At 31.1% G+C, this 22,290-nt stretch overlaps 3 protein-coding genes and 1 long non-coding RNA gene across 13 annotated transcripts; 2 read left to right on the forward strand and 2 right to left on the reverse strand.

Annotated features, from left to right (window-relative positions):
- The first annotated feature begins 122 nt into the window (after positions 1-122).
- On the forward strand, positions 123-8,444 carry LOC139995733 (ATP-binding cassette sub-family C member 5-like). Of its 4 annotated transcripts, none has more exons than XM_072019473.1 (26): positions 123-453; positions 1,086-1,230; positions 1,310-1,395; positions 1,468-1,617; positions 1,692-1,850; positions 1,914-2,061; positions 2,134-2,367; positions 2,434-2,607; positions 2,692-2,839; positions 2,936-3,084; positions 3,314-3,424; positions 3,874-3,984; positions 4,482-4,624; positions 4,707-5,165; positions 5,243-5,369; positions 5,461-5,606; positions 5,679-5,803; positions 5,874-6,061; positions 6,136-6,412; positions 6,478-6,631; positions 6,706-6,834; positions 6,912-7,188; positions 7,273-7,438; positions 7,513-7,696; positions 7,782-7,974; positions 8,044-8,444. In XM_072019473.1, exons 3-26 carry the CDS (start codon positions 1,325-1,327, stop codon positions 8,305-8,307), a joined length of 4,287 nt encoding a protein of 1,428 aa, XP_071875574.1. In that variant the 5' UTR covers positions 123-453; positions 1,086-1,230; positions 1,310-1,324; the 3' UTR covers positions 8,308-8,444. The 4 variants fall into 4 exon arrangements, with proteins under 4 accessions (XP_071875574.1, XP_071875577.1, XP_071875576.1 ...); XM_072019474.1 differs by lacking the exon at positions 123-453 and adding an exon at positions 587-989; XM_072019476.1 differs by lacking the exon at positions 3,874-3,984 and having other exon boundaries at positions 124-453.
- Positions 8,445-8,588: 144 nt separating this feature from the next.
- On the forward strand, positions 8,589-18,449 carry LOC139995732 (sodium leak channel NALCN-like). 7 transcript variants are annotated; one of them, XM_072019466.1, is made up of 29 exons: positions 8,589-8,833; positions 9,146-9,279; positions 9,397-9,582; positions 9,643-9,872; positions 9,939-10,213; positions 10,301-10,548; positions 10,626-11,015; positions 11,129-11,317; positions 11,377-11,514; positions 11,595-11,801; positions 11,886-12,082; positions 12,163-12,285; positions 12,381-12,554; positions 12,644-12,823; positions 12,933-13,185; positions 13,257-13,424; positions 13,528-13,736; positions 13,819-13,939; positions 14,000-14,133; positions 14,214-14,379; positions 14,636-14,830; positions 14,918-15,135; positions 15,253-15,476; positions 15,571-15,707; positions 15,790-15,926; positions 15,993-16,149; positions 16,210-16,326; positions 16,401-16,581; positions 16,657-18,449. In XM_072019466.1, exons 2-29 carry the CDS (start codon positions 9,175-9,177, stop codon positions 16,833-16,835), a joined length of 5,238 nt encoding a protein of 1,745 aa, XP_071875567.1. In that variant the 5' UTR covers positions 8,589-8,833; positions 9,146-9,174; the 3' UTR covers positions 16,836-18,449. The 7 variants fall into 7 exon arrangements, 6 of the variants coding, with proteins under 6 accessions (XP_071875567.1, XP_071875571.1, XP_071875568.1 ...); XM_072019470.1 differs by having other exon boundaries at positions 16,690-18,449; XM_072019467.1 differs by having other exon boundaries at positions 16,404-16,581.
- LOC139995765 (uncharacterized) lies at positions 9,763-15,040 on the reverse strand. Its single transcript, XR_011802052.1, has 5 exons — positions 14,907-15,040; positions 12,958-14,087; positions 12,626-12,786; positions 11,233-11,511; positions 9,763-11,041 (listed from the first exon to the last, which is right to left on the reverse strand). It is a non-coding gene; the product is annotated as an uncharacterized lncRNA (long non-coding RNA).
- A 236-nt stretch (positions 18,450-18,685) lies between the features above and the next one.
- Mcm3 (minichromosome maintenance 3) lies at positions 18,686-22,235 on the reverse strand. The gene is made up of 11 exons (XM_072019496.1): positions 21,927-22,235; positions 21,747-21,859; positions 21,431-21,639; positions 21,198-21,328; positions 20,885-21,123; positions 20,568-20,810; positions 20,120-20,483; positions 19,750-20,054; positions 19,530-19,680; positions 19,041-19,459; positions 18,686-18,947 (listed from the first exon to the last, which is right to left on the reverse strand). The coding sequence occupies exons 1-11, from the start codon at positions 21,993-21,995 to the stop codon at positions 18,749-18,751; spliced, it is 2,442 nt and encodes an 813-aa protein (XP_071875597.1). The 5' UTR covers positions 21,996-22,235; the 3' UTR covers positions 18,686-18,748.
- Between the last annotated feature and the right edge of the window lie 55 nt (positions 22,236-22,290).

Consider the following 22,290-nt stretch of genomic DNA (forward strand, 5'->3'; position numbering starts at 1 on the left):
ATAGTGTTTTTATAGTTAGACATCATTATAAATTTCCATTCTAGAAAGTAATTCAACTTTTACGAATTTTTTTTTATTATAAATTTCTTATTTATTTTTTAGACTTTCGGATTTTTGTGAATTAAGTATAACATAGTTCAATATTATAACTTAAATAATGAATACATATAAATGAGGTTGGAAGAAATAGGACTATGGGACAGAGAAGTATGAAGCACATTGTATTGTATATATTTAGCATATCAAGTACTTGATTGAAATCTATTAGTCATGTATACAAGTGACTGGGTGGGGAATATGAAACTACACGGTTTGACAAAACATACACCAAAATTAATCATCCATAAACAAAGATAATCAGTATCTTAAGTATATTTGAGGTCAACGACGACATTAGATTTTGGAAAATAAGATATAATTCAGTAAAAATTTGGCACATTTTTTCCATAAAATGTAAGTAGAGGAAGTATAATTTAAATATACATTCAACATATCCTTATATGTACAAGAAACATGGGTTTTTTAATTTTTAATTTAATTACATTATTTTTTTGGTGAACGAATGGTATAACATTACAAAAATATTTATTACAACACAAAAAAATAACAGCTATTTTTCATAGTTTATTAATCTGATGCGTGTATATATATATACTTCTTGTGAAATATTTTTTATTTATATAAGTATCTTCTATATGTTTTCATCTTTAATCATTTTATGAAAAAATTCCCAAAATTATGATATAAAATACCGTTACTTCATTGATTTAAACGAATATTTAAAAAATCAGGTTAATTAAGGATTATGTCACATGGCATAACATACACGAATTGTCAAATCACAGAGGGCACAACTTCTCACATATAAATTTAAAACCACATATTTGTTCAGTTTTGGTACTTATCATTGATTAGACAAGATTAGGTTTTTTATCAGCTTTCTAACACTATTAATATTCACTGTGAATGCTGAAATTACTATACATTATGTATGTATAGCTTCACTGAAAACTAAATTTATTTGGTTTTTCTATTGTGATTAAGTAAATAACAGGTGTAATAAAGTTATTGTTTTTTTGCATAAGGTGAAGAACGACATAACTGTACATAGCTGATAGTTTAATCGTTAGATAGATAACGATAACTATTGTACTGATATTTCTACCAAGCATGTAACAATGCATAAGTAATACTACAAAGTAAAATATCATCAAATAAATTGAAGAATTGGTAAATAATTGAAAAAACTATATTTTATAAATTATAATCTTATTCTTATAAAATTTTTTTATGTATTGTTAACATATAGTGTTAAAAGAAAATCATGGAAAATAAGACAGATTCTCCTAGTGGTCAAAGTGAAGATAATGAAGTTCAGTGTATTAATAGTGAAAGGTAAAGAACTATAGTCTTGTTTATATTTTTTAAGTCTAAGTGAAAAATTGATATTTTCTTATATTTTTTTAGGCACAATGATGCTAGTGAAGGACAGCATTTTTTACTTCCTAGTAGATATTCACGCTCACCAAAAGTACCAATAGAATATATTAGAGGAACTAATATGAGCCGGTACAATCCAGCTTTAAGGAATCTTATACCAATACGTCATAGAAACGAGTATGTACTAAAGTAGATGTGTTTTTGAGATAAAAAATTATTTTTTAAGTAATATTTTACTGTATGTATTTTAGAAATAAAGAAAGTATGCCAGCAGATAGTGCTGGATTATTTTCATATATTTTTTATACATGGATAACGCCATATATATGGGAAGCATATAAAAAGGGTATTGACATTACAAATCTACCACGTATTTCTATTTATGAGAGCTCCAAATACAATGCACATAGGTAACTGCATTATACTGTGAATCTATCTTTTTTTACTATATCTAAAATAAATCTCATGTTTAGATTAGAAATACTTTGGCAAGAGGAGATAGGCAAACATGGTCCATACTTGGCATCATTTTCAAGCGTAGCTTGGAGGTTCATGAGAACAAGAATATGTATAGCTGCATTTTTATTAAGTTGCTCAACAATTTGTGGATTTATTACCTCTGTATGACTTTTAGTTTTGTAGAATACAAGTGTTATATATAGTACTATACAGAATGCTATATTTTTGTCTTAGATGATATTAATGAAGAAAGTGCTGGAACATGTTCAGTCACCGGAAGAAAATACATGGATAGGTATAAAATGGGCATTGTTACTAACATGCTGTGATCTTTTGCGAGTAGTATTTTTTAATTGGACTTGGAACACTAATATTAGAACAGCACTGAGATTAAAATCTGCTTGTACTACTCTTTTATACAAAAAGATTATTAGACTGAATAGTCTTGGAAACAAAAGCACAGGAGAAGTGAGATTTCGAATATATTGTCAAATTGAATTTAATTTCATATTTATGTTCATTTTGCAATTTCAGATAACTAATTTGTTTACTAATGACAGTCAAAGACTTTTTGATGTAGTCATTTATGGACCTATGATATTCAGTGGCCCAATAATTATTATCTGTGGTATAGCCTATATTCTGTGGATATTTAATCCCATAGCTATTTGTGGAATATTGACCTTTCTGATATTCTATCCTTGTCAGGTAAACAATGTTTTTTTATAATGTTTGCGAAGTTATTTTCTCTGTCTATTCAAAATTTCACTACATGACATTATTTTTCAACAGTATCTTATATCCCGTTTAGTCGGACATTTTCGTTCTAAGACTGTTGTTATTACAGACATACGAGTGAAATTAATGAACGAAATTTTAGAATGTGTAAAATTGATTAAAATGTATTCATGGGAAAAATATTTCAGCCACAAACTTCTTGGTATGATTACCATCTTTTTAATAAACTATTTAATGAAATATATTAGTACTATATTTTTAATTTGTATCACCTTTTAATATACTAATTAATTCTCAGGTATACGAAAGAAGGAGGAATACTGGTTACATAAAATTGTATATTTCCAAAGTCTTGCTATTTCTTTAACTCCAGCTATACCTGTGATAGCTGGAATTATTACATTTCTAGCTCATTTATCTACAGGCAGCAATTTAACTGCTGCTCAGGTATATATTAATTTGTGAAGTAAACATTTAGCACAGCCACCTATTTATATTCTTTTGGAGGAATATTAGAATAAGTAATACCGAAAAAATCATGTGTAAATCGACATCGGTACAATTTAAAAACTGTATAATTAGCATTTGTATGGTCAACGATATTTATTTTGCATAGAATATTTAAAGTCATCAAGCCAAGAAACAAGTGTTGCACTTAATGGGATATATATTGCAGGCTTTCCCAATTACAACATTTTTTGGAAATATGCTGAGAATGGCACTCGCCTCCCTTAAGGATTCTACACGACATTTTATCGACGCTCATATTGCACTTAGGAGAATGAAGGTCTTTTAAAATTTAAATTACAATTTAATTGCAATTCTTCCATAATTTATGTTTAATGGTTAATGGATGGGTATTTCGTATTTATTACTATCAAACAAATTCTCGTGTATCTTATATTTACCAAATTTATTTTTTAAATTATTTAAAAAAAAAATTGAACGAAAATTATGATATAATATACACGGAAGTTTTGTTTTATTAATAATCTCATATTTTCACCTTAATTGTAAATGGTTGAATGGTTATAGTCGTAAACGGGAAAGTGTTGCATACATGTAAATATATATAGAATAATTGCTTTTTCTTTTACTCCTCCTTGTGGTATTATATACATTAAGGAAATAATACAGGGTTATTCATATGATTGAAATGCAAATGTTTGAAAATAGTCTAACAAAACATAAGTTTGTCATATTACTACTTTAAATTATAATCCATTACTTTTCCAGGTGTTCCCTTTTGTAACATTGCTGAATTCTCAATTTCGTTCTTCTTTTATGTTTCTTCAAGTGGCATTAGTTAATATTAGTGAGTCAAACATAACACTCAACAGATTTCAGGTGTTTACTTTTGGATCTTTTTTGTTAATAGTAATTACTAATTATGGTAGTAGAAACATAAAATTAGTTAATTTGCAAATAACATTTGCATTGTAAAAAGGTTGTTATCGTAGTTAGAGCAATGCATGATGCTTTGTAATATAATTGATTTCATGCCTGATATTCTTTAAGGTAATCCATTTAAATACATAAACATTGTGATGATTCACTTTTTTTTTTTTTTTTAGAGGCATTAATACAGTACGATTGTGTGACACGTTGCATGTTGTAAGTTCTAATTTGTATGCATTTTTAAGTTTATTATTTATAATTGGTGTATGTAATGTAAGATGTGAGAAATTTAATGCTTGCTTATGTGAATGTCGTTTTGTCATTAGAATTAATCATTTGACCATGTTTATAATGATTTGATTGTCAAAACAGTCACGAATTACTCTTTTTGACTACACTTTTTGATATTCACCTTTAGTAATTAGTAATTAGTAATATTTGTGTAGGATGTATTGCTTCTAGAAGAACAGATATGCCACATATCTAAACCAATAGTAAAATCGCAAGCTGTAGCCATTGCTAATGGTACATTTGTTTACGAAAATTCTAACTTGCACACTAAGAAGTTAAAAAATGTTAAAGAGAAAAAGTGAGTTTTTGTTTGTTTGTGTATTTTTACTGTCATCTTGAATTATTCCTTTGAAATAATTTTTTTTTAAATATTTTTTCAGGAAATTCGGATCATATTTAAAGACCAAAATCGAACTAGAGAAACTTAATGAACCCTCCCAGGAAACACAATATGTGGAAGTACTCTCTGACATTAAGTTTGGAGCAGCTAAAGGTAGATTAATAGGAATTTGTGGACAAGTAGGAAGTGGGAAATCTAGTCTCTTACTTGCTGCTCTAGGGCAGTTAAAAATGATAAATGGCCATATTTTGAGAGAAGGTTCATGCGCTTATGTTAGTCAACAGGCATGGATTGTTAATGCAACTTTTAAAGAAAATATATTGTTTGGAAACCAGTTTGATGCTAAACGATACTATCAAGCATTAACAGTATGCAGTCTAAAAGAAGACTTGAATATGTTACCGGGTGGAGACGAAACTGAGATTGGAGAAAGAGGTATAAATCTTTCAGGGGGACAAAAACAAAGAGTTGCTCTTGCTAGAGCACTCTACGCTAATCGGTAAATAGTTTTGTTTCTCTGTTAAAGTTTTTTAATTTATTATTACAAGTGGATATTAAAAAGCATTCTTTTTCCAGAGATATATATTTTTTGGACGACCCATTAAGTGCGGTGGATGCACATGTGGGTTCTTACATTTTTAAAAATTTAATTCTCGGAGCGCTTAAGGATAAGTGTGTTTTGCTTGTAACACATCAGGTTCAAGTATGTTTTAAATAAATATTTATGAAACTCAATTAATATATATATATATATATACTTAATTACAAATAACATTATATCCAAACAATTACAGTTCCTAAAACACTCTAATCAAATCTATGTAATGTATAAAGGTAGAATTGTAGAACAAGGTACACACGATGAATTGATAAAATTGAATAGAGAATACGCTGCAATGGTAAACAGTGCACTATTAAAAACAAAGGATAGTTCAAAAGAGTATGCATTTTACAAATAATTTTTAAAGACTATAGTTTTCATAATTTTAACAATTACTTCTAATTTAATTAGTGAAACCTCAGTATTAACTAAGATAGATAACAGAGAATCTAATAATGATTTGGGGAAGCAAATAGCATGCAGTTCTGGAGACAACAATGAAAATATTGCAATATCAAAGGAAATACATGGAGGAGGTGTGTGTTATGATTTATATCATCAATTTAAAAATATTTGTCATTTATGTTATTCATGTTTGTTATCTAGGAGCAATTCTGACAACACCAGAAAAAATGGGGACGGGTACTGTGGAATTGCACACGTATCATACATATGTGAAATCTGCGGGTGGTTATTTCGTAGCTCTTTTGGTATTTTTTACGCTCTTGTTAAATGTTGGAAGTTCAGCATTTAGTACTTGGTGGTTAGCCATATGGATTAAAGCTGGTGGTGGAGTAAATATGTTTTCTTTTTTTAATTGGTATTTATGTTTCTTATTTTTAGTTCACATTGATCTTTTTCATTTAAGAATGTCACTGATCCCAATACCAACAAAACTGTAACTTCAAACAATTTAAATGATAATCCAAACTATTCATACTATCAAGACATTTATATTGGCTGCATTGGAGTTATTTTTTTAACAAGTTTACTGCGTGGCTTGGCTATTATGTACGCTACGATAAAGGCTTCAACGACATTACACAATCAAGTTTTTAAGAAAATGATTAAATCAACAGTAACATTTTTTGAAACTACTCCTATTGGAAGGATACAAAATATTTTTAGTCGAGATATTGATGAAGGTAAGACCTAAATATTTTTGGAACTAGTAAGTAAATGCATTTCTTTATTTATCTTTTTATTGTAGTGGACAATTACATACCGATTTCTGTGGAAAACATGGTACAGAATATTATTACATGTAGTTTTGCAATTATAGCTATATGTGCAATATTACCCTGGTTTTGTATACCATTGATCATTCTTGCGGCTGTTTTCTTCTATATTAGCAAAATCTTTAGGTAAGATTAACATTCTAAATAAAAATTTATCATATTTATTACTATCAAATGTAGCGAAGAGACAAATTTTTCAGAGTAGCAATGAGAGATTTCAAGCGAATAGAGAGTACCTCACGATCTCCCGTTTTGAGCTTTGTTACGACCACTATTCATGGTTTGAATACCATTCATGCATTCCAAAAGGGAAAAGCTTTTGTAAACAAGTATGTTTCTTAAATTGAATCATGAATGAAGTAATTTGAAGGAGATAAAAGTATAACACTGAATTACTACATTTTAGATTTGAGGAATTAATTGACTTAAACAATTTGTGTCTTTACTTATGTCAGTCTATCATGAGATGGTCCGCCGTGAGACTCGATATTTTAGCGATTATTTCCTCTTCCATTACTGCGTTTCTTGTAATATTGCTTAAAAATCAGATATCACCACCTCTTGCCGGTTTGGCAATGGCATACGCAATGCAAATGACCGGCGTTTTTCAGTATACTGTAAGATTAATGGCAGAAACAGAAACTCGTTTTATAAGTGTCGAAAGAATAAGTTACTACTTGAGGGTAAATAAAATTAGTACTTATTAGTTGCAGCAGTAATTGATAATTAAATCACATAGCTAATAATATATATGTTGCACCTTACAGACATTGCAGAAAGAAGAAAGTTTTGAGAATAATCCTATAAATCCTTCAGATCAATGGCCTACTGACGGCGAATTGGAATTTCATAAAGTCGAATTGAAGTACAGAAAAGAACTGCCACCTGTATTAGATAATATTTCATTTGTTATTAAATCCGGTGAACATATAGGTAACAATAATTTGATAACAGATTTACCATCATTATTTACATGATTATTTTTTCTGTGACATAATGAATTTTAGGTATTGTGGGAAGAACAGGAGCTGGGAAAAGTTCTCTTATCGTTGCTTTGTTTCGATTAGTTGAAATTTCTAATGGAAAAATTCAAATTGACGGCATAGATATAGCAAAAGTGAAGTTAAAATTGTTAAGGAATAAATTGTCTATAATTCCTCAGGATCCTGTTTTATTTAGTGGAACCATACGGCAAGTACATTTAACAAATTAAAAAATAAACAAAAAAGTAAATTTGAATACTAGAGATTGAATAATATCTATAATTATATTGTAGATCAAATTTGGATCCTTTTGAACAATTTGACGATTCCGAAATTTGGAGTGTTTTAGAAAAAACCCAATTGAAAGAGAAAATTCAAGCTATGCCAGGAGAACTCAATGCTCTTATTGAAGTTGGAGGAAACAATTTAAGCGTTGGCGAGCGACAATTACTTTGTTTATCAAGAGCACTTTTGCGTAATGCCAAAGTATGTCAGCGAAAGTTCTTCGTATTAATTAATGTTTATTTCACTTAATAATTTATAATTCCATCGTAGATAATAGTATTAGATGAAGCAACTGCTGCTGTTGATCCAGAAACTGAAGTAGCTGTTCAAAATACCATACAAAACGCATTTTCCGATTCTACTGTATTAACGATAGCTCATCGTTTGAAGACTGTTATTTTATGTAATCGTGTTATCGTTATGAAGAATGGCCAAATAATTGAATTTGACGCACCATCTGTACTTTTATCCAATTCAAACTCCGAATTTTCGAAAATGATGGCCTCAACAGAGAAGAACATAAAGGAAACTTAATCAATATTAACAATAGTATTATATTTAATAAATACAAACATTAACAGATTAAGAAAATGAAAGTGTTCTTTAAAATATATATTAAGCACATTTTAATATACTATTTTTGAAAAATAAAATTAATAATATAAGTAAAACATTTCCTTCTTAATTATGAGAGAAGAAGACTATATTTTTAAAATAAATCGACATTATTCTTTTAAATATTTCATTAATAAATAATGTTTATCAAAATAAAAGTCTTTGTTATTTACAACATCGTCAATTCACGCGCCTTCGTTCACGATTTGAAATATTGATTTGTTTGCAATGATAATATTACTGCTCATGCTCACATCGAGCTTTCACTATCACTGGAAAGCCCAGAACTGAACCAAAAAATGATCACCGCCATGCCGCCAGTTTGTTGTTACTAATAAGATGTTTATTACACGTTAAAGCTTTATCGTTGTTTTATACTGAAATGTAGTCTATATGAATTGCCGTAAAGGCAATTTTCGTTGTCGTCCAAATTGTTAAAAAAAAGGTAGGACCAATTAATTACATCATTTTTATTGGACGCGATAATTATAGTAATCTTAATTAAAATTATACATTATGTACACGTTTAATTATGTTATAGCAATTTTAACTATTGTCTTTTTCGTATATCGGTATCATATATTATATTTTAATTTTCAACATGTAATTATTTAACTACCATATTGCTGTTGATTTATAATAATATAATTGTTTTTATAATAATATCGAAAGAATTGTTTTTTATTATTATTTATTGTTATTGATGTTCATGTTTATTCTGTAATATTGTGTTATTCGCAATACTTTTCAATTATAGGCCTCACCATTGCGAACATAATTCCTATTATGATGCTGGGGCGCAAGCAGAGCCTCAAAGGGGAACCCGTCTTGGCCGATTATGGCCCAGAAGAGTCCCTCAATGAGAGCGCTGATATAGAATGGGTGAATAAGGTACATCAGAAACACGTATATTCATTCCTGAATAAGTCAGATATTTGTCATTTCTTCTTGTAAACTGCGTGTACATTTATTAATATTAATTACTAACTAATTACTTGGTTGTTGTAGCTATGGGTGAGAAGATTGATGAGGTCTTGTGCTCTGGTATCTTTAGCTTCTGTTTGCTTAAATACTCCTAAGACTTTTGAAAAAGTTCCACCTCTTCAATATGTTACCTTTATTTGTGATTTAGTTATTACGTTTTTATTTACTGCTGAAATGATTGCTAAGATGCACATAAGGGGCATACTGAAGGTAATTCGTATAATATTGTAAATCTATATAACAATTTACAAAAAACTGACAATCATTCAGTTACAGAGGGATAAATCTTATCTAAAAGACCATTGGTGCCAATTCGATGGAAGTATGGTCATCTTTCTCTGGTTATCTGTAATTTTACAAATGTTTGAGATGCTAGGTTTCGATATACGACTCACTCCCATTTCGATATTGCGGGCACCACGACCCTTGATTATGATACGCTTCTTACGAGTCTTCCTTAAGTTCTCCATGCCGAAAGCTAGAATTAATCAAATTTTTAAGTAAGTATTTTGGAGATAAAAAATTTATTGAGCGTTTTATACTTATTGCGCTACTTGTGATTTCAGGCGTTCGAGTCAACAGATATATAATGTGACTCTTTTCTTCCTTTTCTTCATGTCTCTTTATGGTCTTTTAGGCGTTCAATTCTTCGGTGAATTGAAAAACCATTGTGTTCTTAATACTACAGATCCGAAGTATATAACTATAAATAGTTTAGCCATTCCTGATACTTTCTGTTCTACTGATCCTGAATCAGGATACCAATGTCCAGAAGGAATGACTTGTATGAAACTCCAGTTGTCGAAGTACATCATGGGTTTCAATGGATTCGATGAATTTGGTAATGACAAACCTTACAGTATAAAACATTTCTTACAACTTTAATAAATAAGTAATGTACTTTACAGAAATAACTTTGGTTTTTCAGCTACTAGTATTTTTACTGTCTATCAAACTGCATCGCAAGAGGGATGGGTTTTTATCATGTACCGTGCAATAGATAGTTTACCCGCTTGGCGTGCGGTTCTTTACTTTAGTACGATGATATTTTTCTTGGCATGGCTTGTGAAAAACGTATTCATAGCCGTCATTACGGAAACTTTTAATGAAATACGAGTACAATTTCAACAAATGTGGGGTGTTAGGGGGCACATCAGTAACAATACAGCGTCGCAAGTTAGTAATAAACTTTGTAGTTCGTAAAATAATTAATTGGACTCCACATATAATGTCTCTCTTTTTTTTTTTTTTAGATACTAACTGGTGACGATAATGGTTGGAAATTGGTAACTCTAGATGAAAACAAACATGGAGGATTAGCTTCTCCCATATGTCACGCAATTCTTAGATCTCCTCAATTTCGTATGGTGGTAATGTTCGTGATTTTGGCAAATGGAATCGCCACCGCGACGATGAGCTTCAAGCATGATGAGAAACCAAGGCATATGTACTATGACAACTATTACTACGCTGAAATCGCGTTCACCGTATTCTTGGACCTCGAGACGTTATTCAAAATCTGGTGTCTCGGCTTTCGCAGTTATTACAAGCATTCGATTCACAAATTCGAGCTGCTGCTGGCAATTGGTACAACCCTACACATCATTCCGTTCTTCTATCTTTCTGGATTCACGTATTTTCAGGTTTCTATATTCACTTTTGTTCAGCCCTAAAACAGATACAGTTATATAGTTAGAAAAAAAGATAGAATCAAAGTATACAATGATAAATTGATATGGTATTTTTTTGTAATTAGGTTCTTAGAGTAGTCAGACTCATTAAGGCATCACCTATGCTTGAGGATTTTGTATATAAAATATTTGGTCCGGGGAAGAAGCTAGGCAGCCTCATTATATTTACCATGTGCCTGCTAGTCATATCGTCCAGTATTTCTATGCAGCTTTTTTGCTTTCTTGATTTCACGAAATTTGAAACATTTCCAGAGGTAAAAGATGTAATCAGATTTATACTGTAATCAAATTATACTGACAGAAGGTGTTTTAGGCATTTATGTCCATGTTCCAAATCTTGACACAAGAAGCTTGGGTAGATGTTATGGACGAAACTATGTTAAGAACACATGAAACAATGGCTCCTCTTGCTGCTATGTATTTCATTCTATACCATCTTTTCGTCACACTGGTAAAAAAAAATAGAGATAGATTTGAAGTTACTTTCTTCTTAATTGTGATGTAATTAATAATATTATATCTTTTTTATAGATTGTGTTAAGTTTGTTCGTCGCTGTAATTTTGGATAATCTTGAATTGGACGAGGATATTAAGAAACTGAAGCAATTAAAATTCCGCGAACAAAGTGCAGAGATAAAGGAAACTCTACCATTTAGATTGCGAATCTTTGAAAAGTTTCCTGATAGTCCTCAAATGACATGTTTACACAAAGTGCCATCAGATTTCAATCTTCCAAAAGTAAGTATTACTTATTATCCTACTGTGTATTTTTATTACAAAGAAAATGGGTAAAACGTATACATTTTTATATTTTTAATTTAGGTTCGTGAAAGTTTCATGAGACAGTTTGTATTTGAAATGGAAACTGAAGAAAACGAAGGGGTCAAGAAAATAAATGAAACTTTTGATTCAAAAATGATATATAGGAAACAACGTCCAGTAAAAATTTTAAATAATCCACCGAAAGTAAGAAACGTTGTTACAAATCTTAAAAAAGCAGCTGTTATCTATATTATAAAGTGAGTTATTATATCATAAAATGTTTGAACATTATTTATAAGTCTTATGCTAAACATATAATATTTGTACCGTTTTTCAGTGATTCAAATAATCAAAGATTATTACTAGGTGATTCGGCTATGATACCAGTGCCAGGGAAAGGTCTTTTAAAGCCACAGGGTACTGTCAGTAGTGCCAAGCAACTTCGTTTTGACCAGAAAAAGTAAGATCTTAAGTTCTACAAATAATTGCATAATAATGTATTACTTAAAAAGTATTTATAAATAATAATAATTTTGTAAATAATCATTATAATAGATCAATTAGAAGAAGCGTCCGTAGTGGATCAATCAAGTTGAAACAGACGTACGAACATTTAATGGAAAACGGTGATATCGGAGGTATAAACAGAGTTAGCTCTTCTCGGAGTAGACCGCATGATTTGGACATTAAATTGTTGCAAGCTAAACGACAGCAGGCCGAGATGCGAAGGTAAGATGCAATAGTTTCTCCTCACTGGTTCGAACACTTACACTCTTTCTATTTCTAATTGAACTGCTTACCACATTGCACTTATGTAGAAATCAGCGTGAAGAAGATTTACGCGAAAATCACCCATTTTTTGACACACCATTGTTCGCAGTACCGCGTGAGAGTAAATTTCGTAAAATTTGCCAGTCGCTTGTTTACGCGAGATACGATACAAATGTAAAAGATCCATTAACTGGAAAAGAGAGGAAAGTTCAATATAAAAGCCTGCAGTAAGTGCTTTCAGTATAAGCATTGATATTTTAAAATGCATTAAACTATTGCTTGAAGTTCAAGACAAGGAATATTAATTATAGTCACATATATTTATACGCTTTGTAGCAATTTTCTTGGCTTGGTCACGTACCTTGATTGGGTAATGATTTTTGCTACCACTATGTCTTGTATCTCTATGATGTTCGAAACACCACGATACCGCGTAATGGAAGTTCCGGCATTGCAAATTGCGGAGTACGGTTTCGTGATCTTTATGAGTATCGAGTTAGCTCTGAAAATTCTGGCAGACGGGCTATTTTTTACGCCGAAGGCCTATATCAAAGACGTCGCCTCCGTGTTGGATATTTTTATTTATGTCGTACGTTGATAAAAAATCACTCTTGCTATTCGATATCTGATAAATTCAACGCTAATCCAGTGGTCGTTTAGGTCAGCCTCGTGTTTCTCTGTTGGATGCCGAGGAGCGTGCCTCCGAATTCCGGTGCGCAACTTCTTATGATCTTACGTTGCGTTAGACCACTAAGAATCTTCACTCTTGTACCGCACATGAGAAAAGTTGTTTATGAATTATGTAGAGGGTTCAAAGAGATCTTATTGGTAAATAATTCTAATTAAAAGTTCAAACATGCAAATGTTTTTTGAATACATAAAAGCCGTTTGGCACTGAGTTCAGACAAAAAATGAATAAGAAGCTTTTTAGGTCTCTACTCTATTGATTTTACTGATGTTTATATTCGCGAGTTATGGTGTACAGCTCTACGGGGGTAGATTAGCTCGTTGCAACGATCCCACTATTTTAAAACGAGAAGATTGCGTTGGAGTATTCATGAGGAGAGTTTTTGTGACGAAAATGAAATTAAATCCTAGCGAAAATGAGAGCTATCCATCGATACTAGTGCCACGCGTTTGGTAGGCTTATTAAAAAGAAAATGCCAAATTTAAATGATTCTACAAAGGAAAGGGTTTCTAAGTAGATATTAAAATCTTTTAGGGCTAATCCTAGAAGATTTAATTTTGATAATATTGGTGACGCGCTGATGGCACTTTTTGAAGTACTCTCTTTTAAAGGATGGCTCGACGTTAGAGATGTTCTTATACAAGCTCTTGGTCCCGTAAGTCATTAACATTACCTTCGAGTACTTCTGCGATGATATTATTCAATGACTTTTTAGGTCCATGCTATTTATATTCATATCTATATTTTCCTGGGTTGTATGATTGGTTTAACGCTGTTCGTCGGTGTTGTTATCGCTAATTATTCTGAAAATAAAGGAACCGCATTACTCACGGTCGATCAAAGACGATGGTAAAGTTTTAATTAAACATAATGAATTTCTCAAATGAAACGTTCAAATTGTAAACGAATATTTATTATGATTCGAATAGGTGTGATTTGAAAAAGCGACTGAAAATCGCACAACCGTTACATTTACCACCCAGACCAGATGGGAAAAAATTCAGGGCATTTATCTATGACATCACGCAAAATATCTATTTTAAAAGATTTATTGCGGTCATGGTGCTCATAAACAGTGCTCTTCTGTGTGTCTCTGTGAGTTGAATAATTTTTCATCCATTTTCTATAAGAACAACACACAAAAACACCACAACACCATAACATCGTTTTATAAAATTAATTAGCAAACTTTTCGCATACAAAAGAACATACTCGCAAAAGGACAGGATTCAATGACTGTTACCTTGAATCATTTGTTCCTTGCCGGCTACCATTAGACCGTGGTAAAAGTAAATCGACACAATATTTTTTTTGCGTTAATGAACCTTTTTTTATTTTTTCCCCCCTTAAGTGGAGAATCGAGGAAGAACACACGGAAGCACTCGCTACGGTGTCCACGATTCTGACACTCATCTTCCTCGTGGAAGTAATTATGAAAAATATTGCTTTTACACCACGTGGCTATTGGCAGTCCAGAAGAAACAGATATGATTTGCTCGTGACAGTCGTCGGTGTTATTTGGATCGTCATTCATTGTACAATGAAGGTAGGTCGGTAATATTATTATCCAGTGATCGTTCGTTTGTTTAAAAATAACATAATGACCGTAATGACGGGAATACCTTTCTTGCAGAATGATTTGTCATATGTAATCGGCTTCATGGTCGTGATCCTTAGATTTTTCACAATCACTGGCAAACATACAACTCTCAAAATGCTGATGTTAACGGTCGGAGTATCCGTTTGCAAAAGTTTCTTCATTATATTTGGCATGTTCCTTCTTGTTTTCTTTTATGCGCTAGCTGGCACGATCATCTTTGGAACTGTAAAGTATGGTGAAGGTATAGGAAGGTAATGTTACGTATTTCAGTGCAATAAAATGAAGGAGTAGTGTTAAGATTAGAAAATAATTAAATGGTGCAGGCGCTTTTTTCTAATACAATCTTAAGAGAGACGATTATCATTTAGGCGTGCCAATTTTGAGTCACCTGTAACAGGCGTCGCGATGCTCTTCCGTATTGTCACAGGGGAAGATTGGAATAAAATAATGCACGATTGCATGATACAACCACCATATTGCACTCCAGCTGCTAATTATTGGGAAACCGATTGCGGCAACTTTCATGCTTCCTTAATATATTTTTGTACTTTCTACGTCATTATCACTTACATTGTTTTAAATCTTCTGGTGGGTAAGTACTAATCGATCCCATTGAATAGATACACTGGTTGTTTTGGAATGATTCTTTAAGGATGGTACCATAAATTTATAATCTTTCATAATAGCTATTATTATGGAGAACTTTTCTCTATTTTACTCCAATGAAGAAGACGCTTTGTTATCGTATGCTGATATTAGAAACTTCCAGAACACTTGGAACGTCGTTGATAATCATCAGAAAGGTTTTATACCTGTGAAACGGGTACGCCTAAAAGAAAGGTCTTTACGGACTTAACATGCTATTATAAATTGGCTAGAAGTAATGATATATTAGTTTGTTTTAGGTGAAGTTTATTTTAAGATTATTGAAAGGTAGATTGGAAACTGACCCACAGAAGGATCGACTTCTCTTCAAACATATGTGCTACGAATTAGAAAAGTTGAACAATGGTGAAGATGTTACCTTTCATGACGTTATCAAGTAAGTCTTTGTATAAGTAACTATCATTATTTTAAGAAATATTTTCCAACGACATGTTCTTTGCAGCATGTTATCCTATCGTTCGGTTGATATTCGAAAAGCCCTTCAACTTGAAGAATTATTGGCAAGAGAGGAGTTTGAATACATTATTGAAGAAGAGGTTGCTAAACAAACAATCAGAAATTGGCTAGAAGGTTGTCTGAAAAAAATACGTGCTAGTGGGGTAAGTTTACAAACAATAATTTATAGAAAATTGGATGTAATTTATACTTTACAATTACAGAAGCAACAGAATAGTCTCGTAGCCGGTCTTCGTGCCAACACTGAACAGGTACAACAACAAGAGCATGTAGAAGAAAAAGGGAAGGAAGTAGCCAAAGAAGAAGAAACTGAAACGAAGGTAAATTTTATTTTCAATTAATTGATACTAAAAAATATATATATATATAATTTTTAATAATATTCATTACCAAGCAGGAGATTGATGCAATCAGGCACTGCAAAGTAAAGAAACCAGTAGTACTTCCAAGATCTGATAGTATAGGTAGTGGATCAGGAAGAAAATATTTAATTCCAACACTATCAGATCCTGCTTCGATTAGGTCTGAAAAAGATAAGAGTGCAGCACCTAAGAAGAAGAATAATAGACCACCACGTATGTATATTTTTATACTCTGTATCTATATTCTTTTCATCGTGTTTTTCTCCAACGTGAGCTTTCCATTTGAAGCGGCGCCGAAAAATAATTTGCCACATCTCACAGAGAGCACCGAGCAAAGCCGACAGCAGCGGGAAGTAGTCAATGCAAAAGCAACTGTACCAAAACCTTCCAGCGTCATGCTAGAGGTTCGAGAATGGTGGAAGGAACAGTTGGCATATAGCAGTGAGTCCAGCGAAGACGAGGTTTAAGTAAACGCTTTTAAACGAATAGCCGCGGATATAAATTAAAAGTATAGCGCAGTACAGTATAAAAATGGAGCACATGCTTTTTAGCATCCTTGGTGAAAATGTGAATTAGATTAAAAACAATGCAAATACAATTTGTATTTCACTGTTGATTACATGTGCTTCGTTCTTAACTGTCTACACGAATAAAACATTGGTAAATAAGAAAAAAAATATAAGTATGTGCCTGAAACACCAGCGTTAAAGGTAAGGCATAAGAGAAGCATTTTTTGAGCACAGAGAAGACAAGGTACAATTTCTGTAATCCTATCGGAAAAATATCGAAGTAGAATTATTTCTTTTGCATATTTTTCGAATCTTATTTTTTACGTCGTTGTTTATAAAATGAAAAATGTAGAGATATATGTAGAAAAATGATTTATATCCATTTTTAATCGTTATTTTTATATAGAAAATTTTGCAATGCTGTATCGAAGTATTATTTTATTACTGCACAAGGGAATTGTATAATACAATTCTTATTTCTAAATTATTTATCGTGTTATTCGATATTATTTTTTTATAAACAGAAGTTTATTTTTTCCCTCATGTCTCAGTTTGCTATTGCAAATACTCAGGTTCTATATAGATTAATGTTTTGTAGATTGTAATAACATATTTTAAGATATATTGAATATAATTTGTTATTGTGTTATATATATTCTGTGTCAGTTATTGGTGTTGAAATGTGTAATTTGTACAGAATTATAGAATTAGACACAGTAGGTTTTATACAGCAAAAAGTTAAGCCATGGAAGTGCTAATTAAGAGTAATGAAATTAACGTTATCGAGAACAATATGAGTACAATGAATTTAAGTGACGATTTTTTAAAAAAATAAACAATTTAGTTGTTGAAAATTTAATATATCGAATGTGAACAAAAGACGATCGAACGAAATTTGTTCATTTCCAATAGAAACATTACGTCCTGAAGGCCTGTATTATAACAATAAGAAAGTAGCTGATTATAAATGTTGTAGTATTTTTTTGTTGTGATTATATATATACCTATATAGTAAAATCTAAACAATTTGGTACATTCAAAGATCATAATTTAATTATACAAATTGTGCGTATGAAAAAAAAGGCAATATATTATGTTACAATATTATCATTGATGTATATTCAAATCAAATGGTATTAGACCTGTAAATATAAATCAACATACATAATTTCAAACAATATGATTATGTAAAATTAAATATTATACAGCAAGGTTTTTTAAAACTTGATCAGACAGTTCTAGAAATACCGTATGTTCAAGATAATTACAAAAATTTATAACAGCTAGTATACAGTGAAAATTTATGACGTTACAAATTTAAGAACTTTTTTAACGGTATAAAAACGCGGATATGACAAGTTGTGTAAAAAATGCCTAAATATTAGATACATATATATATATATATATATATTTAAATGAGACAGCGCAACTATTTATATCTATGTGATATGGGTTGATTTTATATAAATATATATATATACAAAACAAAGACTTAGAAATATAAACAATATTGTTTACGATATTGTAATGAATGTTGATCACTGTTGCTAGTTTACGTGCCAATGTGCTGTACTGTAATATGGAGAGATAATAAATGTTGATAGATATAAATATTTCCAATTATATTAAACTCTCTCTTTATTTTAGAAAAAAAGAGATAGATCAGCCATTTTTATGAATTGTCAATTATGAGAATATAAAATGTATCAAGTACTTATACATATAATATAAATTTTAAATAGTAAAAGTATAATTTAACCAGAATATAGATATGCATAAAATGTTTTTTTTAACGATAAATACATTCATAACAAATTTACAATTATCCTTAATCTAGAAAATACAGGATAACTTACAGTACCAAATACATTTTACATAAGGAAGATATTATCATCTGCGGCCATAATTTGATTCGCATCAGACATTTTGTTAATTGCAGCGGTAATTTCGTTCGATGTAAATTCTTGACTTTGTTGAGTATTGATATATTCGCGTACTGCTGATAATGAAAGTGATTGTGCCCTTTGTTGTTGGAACAATTTATGAAGAAGTGCTCTGAAAACCTTCAATCTGAAATCACAGAACATATATAATATTCAAATTCATATATAATACTCAAATTAAATGATATAAATAACAGTTTAAAAACAATTAAACACATACCTTTCTTCAGTGATAGTTGCAATAGTTTCTGATTCTACAGTTTGATCAGAATCTGGTGCTGATGGCTGACTTGAATCAGTCGATTTCATTTGCGACCTAGTAATTCTTTTTGCAGCTTCATCAATGTGGCTGTCATCATCGCTTTCAAAATCATATGGGTCTTGTTCTCCCGCGTTACTCTTCTTTGTACGTTTCTTCTTGATTTCGTTCTCCTCGTCTCCACCTGCACTTTCTTCGCTATCATGTCGCCTTCGTTTCTTCCTTTCTTTTTCCAGAACTCGTTTGAAATAGGCAAATTCTACCAATTCTATTGCTGCATGCGCATCATCTGCGGTAACGTTTTTTGATAAACGAGCCTTTGCATGTGCAGTAGACAATCGAATCAATGTTTCTAAAGTACGAGCTGTTACTGGTTGAGTCTAGTAAGAAGTAATAAAAAATTAATGAGGAAATAAATGAAATAAATTACAAATGAATAAAACAATGTACCCTTGCTACATCAGAACTTATCGATTCTTCAGATCGTAATTTCGAATATTCGGAAGCAATTACTTCACTAGCTTCCTCTGTAAGCTTTGGTTTCATACAACGAGCTATGTGAATATATTTCCTCATAAAATTTATAGTTAGTAATTGATCGCTAAAAGAACATTATCATTCTACAAAGTACTATAAATATAAATGTATAAATGTATAACAGTTTAAGTACCTTTTAGATTGCAATAATCCATGCAATAAGGGATCATATTTTTGATAAACTTGAGTGTCATTTTCATCAGGAAGGATTTGATCTGGATTTTTTGTACTTAATATATCTACTTTACTGCCTAGAGGTAATGCCTCTCCATCTTTTTCTTTTGTACTTCTATACCTATGCATCCTAACAACATGGTCACTGATTATTTGATCTTGTTCAGAATCCACAATGTCTAGCATAACAAATAATAAATCGAAACGTGAAAGCAATGAATCCTGGAGTCCGATATTTTCCATTGGCGTCTTATATTGATCGTACTGAAAAAGATATATGTATAAACAAATACATATTAATTTATATTAATGAATATAACGCAATTTACTCTTCCATAAACTGGATTTGCAGCTGCCAGTACTGAACATCTTGCATTTAAGCTAACATGTATTCCAGCTTTAGCAATTGTTACTTTTCCTTGTTCCATCACTTCATGAATAGCTGTTCTGTCAATGTCTGACATTTTATCAAATTCATCTATACAAATAATTCCGCGATCCGCTAATACCATAGCCCCAGCTTCAAGCCGACGTTCTCCTGTCTCATTATCTATAGTAACTGCGGCTGTTAAACCCACGCCAGATGATCCTCTACCAGTAGTTGGTATTGCTCTCGGAGCTGTACACAGAACGTAGCGCAAAAGTTGTGACTTTGCAACAGATGGATCACCAATGAGCAAAACATTGATATCTCTAATAAAGGAATTAACTATTAGATCTTATTTAAAGTCAATTAAGAAAATTTACTTGCTATGCATATAACTTAATGTTTCTTACCCTCTTAATCTTGTACCATTAGGTAATAATTTCTCAACACCACCAAGTAATAAACATAAAATTGCTTTCTTCACGTAATCATGACCATGAATGGAAGGTGCTAGCGATCTAGCAAGTAATTCAAAGATATTTTTGCAAGGATTGTTTTTTGCAAGTTTTTTACACTTAGCAACATCATCATGAGAAATAGTTAGATTAGCTTCTTTGCTTAATTGCATGATATTGTTAGCAATTAAGATCGATCTGTATAAGATAATTTTTATATTTAAATAGATTTAAATGTTATTTTCAAAACTTATATTTGTTAGTTGGCATACCTGAAAGTTCCTGTTGTATATCCTCCTTGTTTACCAGGTAGACATCTGAAGCTTCCAACAATCTGAACTCTGTCTCCAGGTTTACAAATATCTACTAAATCATTATCGCATACAACATCTATACTTCTTGGTAGCTGACCAGTTGGTGCTTTTTCTGGCATTTCTTGAATTGTTAATGTCTGATGATCTTTGTATGTAGAAAGGCCAAATTCTGTTTCTAATGGATTACCATCTTCATCCTACATTTGCGAAATTAGAAATATGACATGAAATATTTATTTTACTTTTGAATGATGGTATTATAAATAATTACTGTAGTTGGGTACACAGCAGACTGTGGAAATGCTTCAAATGAAGTGAAGTCAGTATATGTTCGTTCAATTACTGTATGTGTTACATTGCAATAATGAACACTTCTCACAACCTTTGGACGTACCAAGGAACCTAACAAAGTTTAAAACACATATTTCACAGAATCAAAATGTAATAATATTCACGCATAAAATTGATATGATATATAATATGATATAAAATTGTATAACTTACATTTTGTAACAATACCTTCTACACACACCAAGTTACCTAAAAAGCGTGATGTAAGGGTTCTTGGTGTAACATGTTTATTTCCAAAACTTCCTTCAAATGCTATAAAAAAATCTATATTTTGTTTTGCATACTCTGTGTCAATGCTTGCAACAAATTGCTTTAATGCATTTTGGAAAGCTTGATGTTCTTCAAAAGAATTATTTAATAGACTATAAAAAGAATTAGAACCAATGTGGTATAAAATATTGTAAAATTAATATGATTAATCATACTTGAGAAACAAGATCAGGAATGAACAAAGTAGATTTATGTATACCTCGCTGTACGAGTAGGATTCTTTCTTCGTAAATCGTTAACATTTACATACAGTCTGCGATTGTTTTCTTCAATCATATTTTTAACAAGAGTAGTATAAATGCCTTGATCTTCCTAAGGAATACGCAAGAAAAAGGACGAATAATATAGGGTTAAGAATTATAAAATTTTACAAACTTACCATATCATCTAAAAAATCCATATACTCTCTTTGTATTTCTTCTAATCTTTGATCTCGATCAATATCCATCTTTTCCGATTAATTTTACTGTTTTAACACAATACTGTTTACAAATATTTTTACAAATATCTTCACGATTATAAAATTTATATACACAAACACGACTGAAAACAACCGGTACGCATTCGTAACAGTTTACGCGGGAAAACAAGAAAGTTGAGGCGTCTTCGATATACTTCAAAGAATCGATATTTTCCATATTTCGATACATTATCAAAATTTATTGCGCTTTCCAGCAGGTGTCAGCACAAGCTACAAAATCTAAAAATTTGAGATTTTATAAAATTGAAAATTTTATTTTAAA

The sequence above is a fragment of the Bombus fervidus genome, chromosome 16, assembly GCF_041682495.2.
Source record: "Bombus fervidus isolate BK054 chromosome 16, iyBomFerv1, whole genome shotgun sequence".
Lineage (NCBI taxonomy): Eukaryota > Metazoa > Arthropoda > Insecta > Hymenoptera > Apidae > Bombus > Bombus fervidus.